General features: G+C 41.1%; 2 protein-coding genes across 2 annotated transcripts; both read left to right on the forward strand.

Moving 5' to 3' along the window:
* Positions 1-2,228: 2,228 nt before the first annotated feature.
* LOC103520774 (formin-like protein 14) lies at positions 2,229-3,926 on the forward strand (the record flags this gene model as incomplete). Its single annotated transcript, XM_008485874.1, has 3 exons — positions 2,229-2,396; positions 2,681-2,816; positions 3,800-3,926. Coding segments are annotated over 3 exons (431 nt in total), but the record flags the coding sequence as incomplete, so codon positions are not given.
* A 2,085-nt stretch (positions 3,927-6,011) lies between these two features.
* Positions 6,012-10,902, forward strand: LOC103520775. Its single transcript, XM_026831759.1, has 7 exons — positions 6,012-6,015; positions 6,192-6,274; positions 6,908-6,976; positions 7,684-7,897; positions 8,508-8,829; positions 9,394-9,462; positions 10,809-10,902. The coding sequence occupies exons 1-7, from the start codon at positions 6,012-6,014 to the stop codon at positions 10,900-10,902; spliced, it is 855 nt and encodes a 284-aa protein (XP_026687560.1).
* The last annotated feature ends 2,919 nt before the right edge of the window (positions 10,903-13,821 follow it).

Below are 13,821 nucleotides of genomic sequence, written 5' to 3' on the forward strand. Positions count from 1 at the left end.
CTGGGGCAATACCGTCAATGTGGCCAGTCGCATGGACTCTACGGGTCTGCCTAATCATACACAAGTAAGTAGGAAAAACTTGTTGCTGTTTTAAGCTGTGTCCACACATAGTCGGCGGCCGTCGATCGATGTCGACTGAAACTGTTCATACGGCCTGGGCAACATAGATTCACCTCGTCGATCAACGGCCCTTCGCTACGTGTGGACACAGCTTATCAATTTAAAAATAAAAACACTCCTATATTTAACTTTAAACAATATTTTAGATTGCGCATCAGATTCATTTCGCGTTCATACGGCCTGGACAACATAGATTCACCTCGTCGATCAACGGCCCTCCGCTACATGTGGACACAGCTTATCAATTTAAAAATAAAAACACTCCTATATTTAACTTTAAACAATATTTTAGATTGCGCATCAGATTCATTTCGGGTCGTATGCTACCGACTGCGCCAAGTTTGATTTTTTTTTTTTTAAAATCTTTTTTTATGCGTGTTATACGCACTATATGTTAAGAAATTAAACGAATGAGAGGGCTAGTCACGGCTTGTTTAATTTCGACACTGAAGTGGGACGGATGAATTCTCGACTGTCAACTCTACACACTACATCTTTTCTTTGCTTCTAGCATCCTTCTTACTGATGTGATTATTATCTTTTTTTATGCGTGTTATACGCACTATATGTTAAGAAATTAAACGAATGAGAGGGCTAGTCACGGCTTGTTTAATTTCGACACTGAAGTGGGAGTCGGTAGGACACTCCCTGCCTTCAGTAGGACACTCTCTGCTAATCAAAATCAAAAGTTCGAAATAGCTGTCCTGGGATGCTCTTACCATACCAGTTTATAGTACGGCATATCACATAATATGAATGTAATTGAGGATCATATCCTTGTTTCTGCCTCGGTGGTGTAGTGATCAAGATGCTTCCCTAGTAAACAGGAGGACGTGGGTTCAATTCCTGCCTAGGTATGGGTAGGAGGAGGACTATAAAAATTAAAGTTCAATGAGATTGTCGACTCAGCCAGGTTGAGAGATTAAGACTAAGAAATTATTGAGACATATTCTTAGGCTTGGGCTGGTTAGGTAGTTATATTCCCTAGGTATTTTAGGTATCTATTTTTAGATTTTTACTGTTTATTAATTCTTAGCTGTTGGATATTGCTGCGCTCAGAACCTTGCGTAGATATTTGGAGCTGCTTCTAATATTGTTTTATTTGCTGATTTTTTCAGCCAGGTTGAGAGATTAAGACTAAGAAATCATTGGGACATATTCTTAGGCTTGGGCTGGTTAGGTAGTTATATTCCCTAGGTATTTCAGGTATCTATTTTTACTGTTTGTTAATTCTTAGCTGTTGGATATTGCTGCGCTCAGAACCTTGCGTAGATATTTGGAGCTGCTTCTAATATTGTTTTATTTGCTGATTTTGCTCCCTGCTGGCAATAGAGCAAATTTAGAATTACTTGAACTTTAAACTAATACAGTTGTTGTAATATAATTTTGTTAATTTTTTAGAACCTTTATTGGATTGTTGACGAATTTATTGTACTCTATGTATTTTGGGTAATTTTCTCCCTAGGAAAACAGCAAATGAGCGGAGATCTAATATTGTTTTAGACATTCCCTTTCAATGTTTGATCTCTACGAGTACATAAACAAAACCAATAATCAAATTTGAAACCACATAAATATCCCCAAACTTACTTAATCTATTAGTGGATTACTCCAACCCTTTCCAATCCATCTATCCGGAGCGGAGATCTAATATTGTTTTAGACATTCCCTTTCAATGTTTGATCTCTACGAGCACATAAACAAAACCAATAATCAATAATCAAATTTGAAACCACATAAATATCCCCAAACTTACTTAATCTATTAGTGGATTACTCCAACCCTTTCCAATCCATCTATCCTGTAAGCGCTAAGTTGCGGGTTCCCCTACTAGAGTCTAGACTCCTATCTGTCACGTTAAAGTTAAATTATTCTTCTTCCTAGCCTTTTCCTATTTAAATAGGGTTGGTGTTTCTTGTCAGTCTCTTCCAGGCAGCCCTATTGTGTACCTCATGTCCAGATGAATTTTTCTTACCCAAGTCTTGATTTACACAATCTTTCCACCTTTTCTTCGGCCTCCCTTTCCCTTTTCGTCCCCTCAATTCCATTTCTCGACTCTTTTCCCTCTGTAGCTCTCGTCACGTTAAATTTACATTATTTAATTGCAGGTCTCATGTACGGCGGAGTTGCAACACCTCTCACTCTGTTGCATCAGCTGCAACAGAATCAACCCGAGAACAAACCAATGAAACAGCTCAGAAGTGTGCCACCCCCTCCACCTGTGCGTAGTAGCAATGTACACCGAGGTCCTGAGTTCGAACCCCTCCTACCACCGAGTAAGTAAAATCCGTACATTAAGATGAAAGATGGAAGGGAGGGGAAAGACACAATACTCCCCATTTAGGTGCTGATTCAACACGAGACCACTAGAAAGTAACCCATTGAACTCTTTGCAAAATTGATATTCAAGTGCAAATTTTTTGTTCATGTCGGGCTTCAAACCCGGCACCTTCTGCATGGACCGTCTTAATTAACCGTGTCTCTTTTTGTTTCCACCGCAGTCAGAACGAATATAAAATAGATCGGCATTTAAATTAAGTGAGATCTGTTCTCTTTCCAGGTAATTCAAATGCAGGAGTTAGAATCCTACCTCGTAACTCAAGCGGTGCTAAGCTTCACAAGGATAGTGGTAGTCATCCACCTCCCTTACCTCCTCATAAGGGAGTCACGCAAGTGTTTCAACCTGATAGTCTGAGGTAAGTATTACTCTTTGCTTGCTCAATTTATCCTGTTAATAATTTTTCCCATTAAAACTGAAACCACATCTGAAGCAGTTTGTCGATTGAAACACGATTGCAAATTTTTGTCGATGGTAGGCATCGAATCCGGGACCTTTTGAATGACAAGCAAGTGCTTTGCCACGCCTTTAAAATGGTCGCCTGTTAACCAGAAAAGCATGTCAGATCCCATCCGAGGTATTGAATGTTGTCCTCGGCATAATTTGAGTCTAGAGCTGCAGTAAAAAGGACTTTTCAGCCCTACTCGAGATGAGCATTTTTTTTTTTTTTTTTTTTTTTTTATTTATCCTGCTAATATTTTTTCCCATTAAAACTGAAACCACATCTGAAGCAGTTTGTCGATCGAAACACGATTGCAAATTTTTGTCGATGGTAGGCATCGACTCCGGGACCTTTCGCATGACAAGCAAGTGCGTTTAAACGCCTTTAAGACGGTCGCCTGTTAAACAGAAAAACTTTGAAGTCAGATCCTATCTGAGATATTGAATGTTGTCCTCGATATAATTTGAGTCTACTGCTGCAGTAAAAGAACTTTTCAGCCCTATTCGAGGAGTACAAATGAGCATTGTTGGTATTATTAATATGACCATTGAGTAATTTGAGCAATTTCCGTGGCCGAGTGGGTATCACACTAGGCTTGCACGCAGGAGGTCCGGGTTCGATTTCCGGTGGGGCCGAGGTTTTTTTCGGCTCTGTGCTTGGAGTTCGGGGTGCACTCAGCCATGTGAGGACAATTGAGTAGCTACTTTAATCGAGTAGCGACCAGTGGCGGCATTACCAGAGTAAAAAGAAAAAATATCTGATTTGTCAGAATTAGTCAAGGAGGCTCTTAGTAATGCTGTGATAACCACAAAAATTGTGAAGAAGCTCTCAGCTTTACCTCAAATAAATCATGATTTAGATCATTGAGTAATTCATCCCACCCATTCTCTCCTCTCCAGATACACTCCCCCATGGCCGCGAGGTCCTCCCATGGGTATGAACTACATCAACACCTCCTCCGGACCCAAACCCCACCACTTTCAAGAGTCTCGACACCAGCAGGCCTCAAACTCGGCCCGTCGCTAAGGTATTTCAGCTTAACGTTCTTCTTTCCTTTAAATCCTTAAAGTTTTACCTTGATGACATCAGAAAACCGATGTTTGAATGTGTCGATTGACGTTAGTTGTACAAGAGAATACGTCTTGGAAACTGAATCATGATTTCTCGTGCTTTTTAAATGATGGGATATCTTTTAGATTATCCTCTGCTCTTTCTTTCCTTGGTACCAATATTATATACTACTTTGTGAATATAAACAGACGAACACTTTTATTTGAACGGTAAGGTTTGCACGTTACGCTTACGGGTTTCCTTCAAACAGGCTCTGTCTTTTCACCCTCCTTGGACTTTTCTGTCTTTCTATTCGGCTTTGGAGAGGTAAGTAAAAAGCATGACAGCATAATTCAACATTGAGCCAAATATTGGTACGCAGGTAAATCTTTTGCATGACTTTCAGTATTGAGTATCTTCTTCTTAAGCTCGGTGTCTTCTAAGGGGTTTTTTTGGGGAGGAAAATGGCCTAATGGTCAAAATTTCCGACATTTCAACAATTCTGGTATTGAAAGCTGGGTGTCTTCTAAGGGTTTTATTTTTTGCTCTTGTTAACGGCTTCTGATGGTGCTTTATTGAAATTTAGAATCGGATTTGTTGTGATTATATTTAAGGTATTTCAGCTTAACGTTCTTCTTTCCTTTAAATCCTTAAAGTTGTACCTTGATGACATCAGAAAACCGATGTTCGAATGTGTCAATTAACGTTAGTTGTACAAGAGAATACAAACTGAATCATGATTTCTCGTGCTTTTTAAATGATGGGATATCTTTTAGATTACCCTCTGTTCTTTCTTTCCTTGGTACCAATTATATACTACTTTGTGAATATAAACAGATGAACACTTTTATTTGAACGGTAAGGTTTGCACGTTCCGCTTAGGGCTTAGGGGTTTCCTTCAAATAGACTCTGTCTTTTCACTCTCCTTGGACTTTTCTGTCTTTCTATTCGGCTTCGGAGAGGTAAGTAAAAAGCATGACAGCATAATTCAACATTGAGCCAAATATTGGTATTTTTTATCGATTGTGAGATTCGAACCCGGGACCTTCTGCATGGCAAGCAAGCGCGTAACCATTGGACCAACCGTGCATTGTTGTTATGTATTATTATCGATGACCATTGCGTAATCAATCCCACCCACCCATTCTTTTCTCTCCAGATACACTCCCCCATGGCCGCGAGGTCCTCCCATGAGTATGAACTACATCAACACCTCCTCCGGACCCAAACCCCACCACTTTCAAGAGTCTCGACACCAGCAGGCCTCAAACTCGGCCCGTCGCAGACAGCGGCGATAGCACGTTGAATCCACCAGTTCACCGAAGTGAAGCAACATTGCACATGTATGGTATCCGGAATTCCATATGGGTAACCATCTGGGCAATGGCGTGCTCCTAGATTTTCTCGGCCCCACTCAGGCCGGGTGAGGTTCATGTGAGTAGGCGGATGGTTGTCATCAAATGGAGGTTAAAACCTCTGTCACTAAAACCCTCAATCTGTGTCCACACATACTCGACGTCGTCGATCGACGAGGTGAATCTATGTTGTCGAGGCAGTGTACGGTTTCAGTCGACATCGATCGATCTGGGTGAGGTTTATGTGAGTAGGCGGATGGTTGTCATCAAATGGAGATTAAAACCTCTGTCATTAAAACCCTCAAGCTGTGTCCACACATACTCGACGTCGTCGATCGACGAGGTGAATCTATGTTGTCGAGGCAGTGTACGGTTTCAGTCGACACCGATCGACGGGGTCGACTATGTGTGGACACAGCTTTCTAGTGACGTTAAACTGCTTTAAAATATTGGATGTATTCTGCGCATGCGTTACGCATTCTTAACCAATCCTGTTGTGTTTCTAGCGGTGACAGTAATGGTGTTACAACCCAGGGACCGGACATTGGGCACCTAGGAGAAGATAGTGAGCTGGATGAGGAGAAGTTAGAGAACAAGAGATTCGAGGAAGAGGAGAAGGAGATAGCGGCTGAAGTTGAACGACAGGTACGTAACCAGTGCTGGAGAATCTAAAGTACATATTGAAATAGGTGTTGGAACCAGCCGAATGGGCACCTAGGAGAAGATAGTGAGCTGGATGAGGAGAAGTTAGAGAACAAGAGATTCGAGGAAGAGGAGAAAGAGATAGCGGCTGAAGTTGAACGACAGGTACGTAACCAGTGCTGGAGAATCTAAAGTACATATTGAAATAGGTGTTGGAACCAGCCGATTGGGCACCTGGGAGAAGATAGTGAGCTGGATGAGGAGAAGTTAGAGAACAAGAGATTCGAGGAAGAGGAGAAGGAGATAGCGGCTGAAGTTGAGCGACAGGTACGTAACCAGTGCTGGAGAATCTAAAGTACATATTGAAATAGCTGTTGGAACCAGCCGATTCCATGCTTGTTTAGGTGCAGTTTTGTGGGAACGTACCAAATTTCTTCAATGACAATCTAGATCCTGAAAAAAGTCGAGCAGTTTTGTGGGAACGTACCAAATTTCTTCAATGACAATCTAGATCCTGAAAAAAGTCGACTTGAATAGTACAAGTGAAGTTGGCGTTGCAGTTTTGTGGGAACGTACCGAATTTCTTCAATGACAATCTAGGTCCTGAAAAAAGTCGACTTGAATAGTACAAGTGAAGTTGGTGTTACAACTTGAATAGTACCACTATGATAAACTTTCGATATACCTAAAACTTCGTTGCAGCGGTGAGGAAAATTTTCTCTCGCGTTCGAAAAATACAAGCTCGAGGAATATCTAAAGTTCTCTAAAATATCTTAAACGCTGGAGGATTGAAAAGAACAGCGGTTGGGTGGAAGAACCCTACCTCAACTAACCGCTAGGCCGCGGGTTAGATTCCCGCCCAGGGCGGATTTTATCCTGAACGGATAATGTTCGTTCTCGGAACGGCTGGCTTTCTCCTATCTTGTCTTCCTTCTATGGCTCTTCCCCTCCGATATTCAGGTGAGTCTGATTCAGACCTTATCTACCCACCATGATGCGAGCAAGTGGCTCTTCCCCTCCGATATTCAGGTGAGTCTGATTCAGACCTTATCTACCCACCATGATGCGAGCAAGTGGCTCTTCCCCTCCGATATGAAGAACCCTAGCTCAACTAACCGCTAGGCCGCGTGTTAGATTCCCGCCCTGGGCGGATTTTATCCTGAACGGATAATGTTCGTTCTCGGAACGGCTGGCTTTCTCCTATCTTGTCTTCCTTCTCTCTTAGATTGCGGGACGATAAGACCTTAGCAGTTACAGTTCCCTCTATCACACCTTAACTACTTTTCCCTTACAGGAGGCAGAAGTGCGTCGCATTCTGGAGAAAACCTCCGCCCTAGCAGGTGTAGGGGTGGGAGGGGGAGGATCTCAGGCGGGCGTTTTTCGTCAGCCTCTCAATCAGCTCTCACAAATGTGATTGCTTTGGGCTGACACTTGAGTTTGTCCACGAATTTTACGAGTTTCTGCTTCTCGCGGAATAAACAGAGTCAAATTAAATGTAAAATCGTTAAAACTTAGTATCTTGTAAGTGTGAGACTCACGCCCGGGACGGAATTTATCCTACAACTAATAGGGTTCGTTCTCGGAACGACTGGCTTTCTCCTATCCTGTCCTCCTTCTCTCTTCGATTTCGGGACGATAAGACCTTAGTAGTTACAGTTCCCCCTATCAAACCTTTGAAAAAAAAAAAAATGCTGAAGTTTATTCCAAAATTTCCAATTCTACCCTCTTTCCCACAGGTAAACCCATGTTCCTCCCCCGAGGCCAGTCCTAAGGCATCTCACGACTACATCCCGCAGGAATGCTACATGGACAAGACCCCTACAGAAGCACACCCGCATCACACCCATGGCCCTATACCTTCGTCACGAAGCTTTAGTCCGATCAAGTCCTGTAATTCTGGATCCCGCAGCTCTGGCAAAGGTAGCAGCGGACGAAATAGTGCCGGCAAAAGTAAGGACATTTTCTGTGGATTTTTCCCCTTCTTGGAGGCACTTAAAAAATAATAATAAAAAAATATATTTAAAAAAAAGACTATTTAACACTACGGACAGTAGGTTGTAAGGAAGAGATTTTTATTTTATTTCAATTAGTAGCTGTTAGCTATACCCGATGTTTCTGAGGCCTTTTTCTTGAGCCCTGTAGCCAGCCCAGTTATCTTTGAAAGTAGCGCTCTTGTAAGCGCTACCTTACGGGGATTTTCGCCTGGGGCGAACTTTATTCTAAACAAATAAGGTTCGTTCTCATAACAGCTGACTTTCTCTCATCTCTCTTCGATCTCTGGAGGATAAGACCCTCGTTTTTATAGCTATATACCTCTTGTCAAACTCATTTAGTTCGAAAAAAACACAGGATTGAAAGAGGGAACTGCTAAGGCGAAGAGAGGATAGCACAAAGCCAGCCGTTCCGGGAACGAACATTATCCGTTTATTATCAAATCCGGCACGGGCGAGAATCGAACCCTCGTCCTAGAGCTTACAAGGCAGAAGCGCTACCTTCCAAGCTAACTAGGCTGTTTTAAATTCATAAATTCTAATCCCACCTCTTTTATTTCCCTCCGCAGAAGAGTCCCCCTACAGGAATCGCACGGGGACAGGCTCTAATCCCCGTAGCAAGGAGAAGATGTCCCCCTCTCAGCTCATGGCCCTAGCGGCCGGTGCTAGTACTACTCTAGAATCCATCGCCTACGGAGAATCCCATAGGGGGGATTCCTGTGCATCGTTTGAGTTCAAGTCCAAAGCCGCCCCCCGGGTTAAACGTACAGCCAGCATAGAGAAGAGATGTGAATATGAGAGGAAACCACCGAGCGAAGCGAAAAACCGGTCTTCTAATAGTTCTAACGAGAAGGATGATAATTCTGCCGCTAGCAATAGCAACAGCACGAGGTAATGACTTTACACCTAAGCGGCCACTTTGGTGCCTTTGGGGGGGGGCGATATCCTGATATTTCCGACCTAATTAATAAATACTTACTTTAGTCTTGGTCTCACGGTGTAGCTCTGCCGCTAGCAATAGCAACAGCACGAGGTAATGACTTTACACCTAAGCGGCCACTTTGGTGCCTTTTTGGGGGGGCGATATCCTGATATTTCTGACCTAATTAATAAATACTTACTTTAGTCTTGGTATCACGGTGTAGTTTGTTTTGGAAGGATTTGGGGTTTAAACCCCCCTTGGATGTCCAGAAACAATATCTGAGCTCATTGTTTTCAATAGTGGAAGGATTTGGGGTTTAAACCCCCCTTGGATGTCCAGAAAGAATATCCGAGCTCATCAGCTCATTGACTTCAATAGGCAACTAGAATTATCATATTTTCAGAAACTATTTTTGAGCAATATCTCAATTCAATTTAATTCATTTAATTTTATTATTAAATATGACAGTAATACAAAGTGTTTTTCCCATCTCATTTTCCATTATATTTCCATTGTCTCTTCCTTCATTCTAGGTCGTCGAAAAAAGACGGCTGCAGTCAAACGGGCGTGCTCCTAGATTTTCTCGGCCCCACTCAGGCTGGGTGAGGTTCATGTGAGTAGGCGGATGGTTGTCATCAAATGGAGGTTAAAACCTCTGTCACTAAAACCCTCAAGCTGTGTCCACACATACTCGACGTCGTCGATCGACGAGGTGAATCTATGTTGTCGAGGCAGTGTACGGTTTCAGTCGGAGTCGACTATGGAGCTATGGACACAGCTTTCCAGTGACGTTAAACTGCTTTAAAACTTGAAAATCGACGGGGCAAAGTGAACTTTGTAAATTATTAAGAGTGTCTTCCGGGAAATGTTAGAACAAGGAGAGGTTATTTTTTATTGTCCAAGGTATTTTCTATTTTTCTACCACGTAATCCTTCGAGATCTGTTCTTAGGAGTTCTTCACCAACAAAAAATGATAAAATTCTATGCTTTGGTCATCATTGAACCCACTCTTCCACTTGTCGTCAAGAATTTAAAATGACATGTGACAGTAATTATTTATTTTTTTTTCTTAATAATCAGCTTCCCAATTTGCAGGCAGCTTGGATATAATATTATGTATAGATATTAAGTACATTGAATCTAATGTATGTATTCCACTCTTCCACTTGTTGTCAAGAATTTAAAATGACATGTGACAGTAATTATTTATTATTATTTTTTTTTTTCTTAATAATCAGCTTCCCAATTTGCAGGCAGCTTGCATATGTATAGATATTAAGTACATTGAATCTAATGTATGTATGTGTACCTATTTAGAATAGTGAATCTAAGTTATTCGATGTGATGTTAATGTATTTAAGTTTAAGTTTTAATTACTAAAATTAATGAACTTACTTTGTAAATTGATATAAGTTTTTACCCATAAGTCGTGAGACTCATAAATAATCCATAGACTTACTGATTAATAAATTCAAATTCATTCAGTTTATTAAGTTGATAAGAAATTATAATCTCTGTCTAGATTTATTTTACTTCAATATTTTCATTCTGTCTGAAAACATCACAACTAACCATACCTTCAGTTACATTTCGAACCATAAACTTTACATTTGCTAGCATACCAAATACAGATCTCTGTCTACGAAATCTATTTCTAATTGTATACTAACTTCATATCATCGATACCTCTAAACATTTTATTGGTATCGAAATTTGGTCAGCTTCCAGAATTAATCTGGGGGGAGAACACTGTGCCAAAGTCATTGGTTATAGCACATCACTCAACCAAGACTTGGAGATTTGTGATGTCGAACTAACATAAATTATATATTAATCATTTACATAGTATTTACATATTTCTACGAAATCTATTTCTAATTGTATACTAACTTCATATCATCGATACCTCTAACCATTTTATTGGTATCGAAATTTGGTCAGCTTCCAGAATTAATCTGGGGGAAGAACACTGTGCCAATGTCATTGGTTATAGCACACCACTCAACCAAGACTTGGATATTTGTGATGTCGAACTAACATAAATTATACATTAATCATTTACATAGTATTTACATATTTTATCCTGTATATAATTATTATAAACACCCATATTTATTGAACCTTCTTGTACATAGCTACTTACTCATCAATGTAAAACTTTTCTCATAATTGTATGACTGATGTACAGAAAACAATCTTTTTTTCTTCTAAATTTCAAGTTTAAACCCTGATAGATAATTGTTAAGAGAAAAAAATAATAAAAATAAAAAAAAGAAAGGAACTAACACTATCAAAGAGATTGAAGTCAGCTAGCTTTCTCCTGTTCTTGGAACAGCTAGCTTTCTCCTTTTCTGTCTTCCTTCTCTCTTCACTTTTGAGACAGTAAGACCTTAGCAGTTACAGTTCCCTCTATTCAGACCTTAGCAGTTCCAGTTTCCTCCATTCAGACCTTAGCAGTTCCAGTTCCCTCCATTCAGACCTTAGCAGTTCCAGTTCCCTCTATTCAGACCTTAGCAGTTCCAGTTCCCTCCATTCAGACCTTAGCAGTTACAGTTCCCTCTATTCAGACCTTAGCAGTTCCAGTTCCCTCCATTCAGACCTTAGCAGTTCCAGTTCCCTCTATTCAGACCTTAGCAGTTCCAGTTCCCTCCATTCAGACCTTAGCAGTTCCAGTTCCCTCTATTCAGACCTTAGCAGTTCCAGTTCCCTCCATTCAGACCTTAGCAGTTCCAGTTCCCTCTATTCAGACCTTAGCAGTTCCAGTTCCCTCCATTCAGACCTTAGCAGTTCCAGTTCCCTCTATTCAGACCTTAGCAGTTCCAGTTCCCTCCATTCAGACCTTAGCAGTTCCAGTTCCCTCTATTCAGACCTTAGCAGTTCCAGTTCCCTCCATTCAGACCTTAGCAGTTCCAGTTCCCTCTATTCAGACCTTAGCAGTTCCAGTTCCCTCCATTCAGACCTTAGCAGTTCCAGTTCCCTCTATTCAGACCTTAGCAGTTCCAGTTCCCTCCATTCAGACCTTAGCAGTTCCAGTTCCCTCTATTCAGACCTTAGCAGTTCCAGTTCCCTCCATTCAGACCTTAGCAGTTCCAGTTCCCTCTATTCAGACCTTAGCAGTTCCAGTTCCCTCCATTCAGACCTTAGCAGTTCCAGTTCCCTCTATTCAGACCTTAGCAGTTCCAGTTCCCTCCATTCAGACCTTAGCAGTTCCAGTTCCCTCTATTCAGACCTTAGCAGTTCCAGTTCCCTCCATTCAGACCTTAGCAGTTCCAGTTCCCTCTATTCAGACCTTAGCAGTTCCAGTTCCCTCCATTCAGACCTTAGCAGTTCCAGTTCCCTCTATTCAGACCTTAGCAGTTCCAGTTCCCTCCATTCAGACCTTAGCAGTTCCAGTTCCCTCTATTCAGACCTTAGCAGTTCCAGTTCCCTCCATTCAGACCTTAGCAGTTCCAGTTCCCTCTATTCAGACCTTAGCAGTTCCAGTTCCCTCCATTCAGACCTTAGCAGTTCCAGTTCCCTCTATTCAGACCTTAGCAGTTCCAGTTCCCTCCATTCAGACCTTAGCAGTTCCAGTTCCCTCTATTCAGACCTTAGCAGTTCCAGTTCCCTCCATTCAGACCTTAGCAGTTCCAGTTCCCTCTATTCAGACCTTAGCAGTTCCAGTTCCCTCCATTCAGACCTTAGCAGTTCCAGTTCCCTCTATTCAGACCTTAGCAGTTCCAGTTCCCTCCATTCAGACCTTAGCAGTTCCAGTTCCCTCTATTCAGACCTTAGCAGTTCCAGTTCCCTCCATTCAGACCTTAGCAGTTCCAGTTCCCTCTATTCAGACCTTAGCAGTTCCAGTTCCCTCCATTCAGACCTTAGCAGTTCCAGTTCCCTCTATTCAGACCTTAGCAGTTCCAGTTCCCTCCATTCAGACCTTAGCAGTTCCAGTTCCCTCTATTCAGACCTTAGCAGTTCCAGTTCCCTCCATTCAGACCTTAGCAGTTCCAGTTCCCTCTATTCAGACCTTAGCAGTTCCAGTTCCCTCCATTCAGAAACTGTCACCCTAAAATATTAAAAATAAAAATGTCAAATACCTACATATGTAAGTACCTAGGTAAATTCCACGACCAACGTATCGTTTGAACTGATCTTTGGCAGGAAAATTTTAACCGGAAAAAAATACATTTCTTGGCTAGCTTCACATCTTATCAGTTTTGTTTTGCTCTGGATTTTCGTTCGAGATTTTTTTTCCAGTTTTCTTTTCAATGCTGTTTCGCTTATCAAAAATCAAAATTTTTGTGAGATGGACTTCCCTGTTTTGGAGCAGAGGTTTTGATAAGTTTTTAATTAATTTTATTTAATGTAATAAAGTGTCTACACAATAAATAAGACGTGAAAATGGCTGAACCACCTTACTCTGCCCAGGTTATTTCGGAAACCCAATTCTACATTGGATTAGGACTGACCATCACTTCCAGTTTTTTCATAGGTAAGTTCATCTTTAATCCCTGTTACATAACGAAATTCCTGAAATAATTTTATAGTCCCATAGGATTTACCTTATTCTGAGGCTCAATTTGACCAAGAAATAGATTGTGAAAGAATTTTGATGTGGGACTTACACAGATCTTGGAGACGAGAAAATATTGTGATGAATCATTGGCTGATTGTCAATTTTAAATTTAATGATACATAAATTTGATTTGAGAAGAACAAAGCACTTGGCATTACATATCACTTACTTCCTGTATTAAATTTGGTAACCAACATTAGCGAAACCAACATTATTTCATTTTATTCATTTTATACTCTGGTAATTACAATATTACCCATAAAACCCATATTGGATGTATTGAAAAAAATGATAGGAGTATTTAAGTACTTACGTATTGCTGGGTTTTTCCAGCCCTAACTAATAGGTGATGTTTATGGTGGGGAGACAGGGTAGCTTGTAGCCAGGGCCGTATCCAGGATTT

The sequence above is a fragment of the Diaphorina citri genome, unplaced genomic scaffold (assembly GCF_000475195.1).
Source record: "Diaphorina citri unplaced genomic scaffold, Diaci psyllid genome assembly version 1.1 scaffold4048, whole genome shotgun sequence".
Taxonomy (NCBI): domain Eukaryota; kingdom Metazoa; phylum Arthropoda; class Insecta; order Hemiptera; family Psyllidae; genus Diaphorina; species Diaphorina citri.

Bases quoted from the DNA above. Each gene is read 5' to 3' on its own strand.
- LOC103520775 (XM_026831759.1), top strand. The intron at 6,275-6,907 runs GTACGTAACCAG...TCCGATATTCAG, and splicing joins CGGCTGAAGTTGAGCGACAG to GTGAGTCTGATTCAGACCTT. The intron at 9,463-10,808 runs GTGAGGTTCATG...GTCAGCTTCCAG, and splicing joins CTCGGCCCCACTCAGGCTGG to AATTAATCTGGGGGAAGAAC.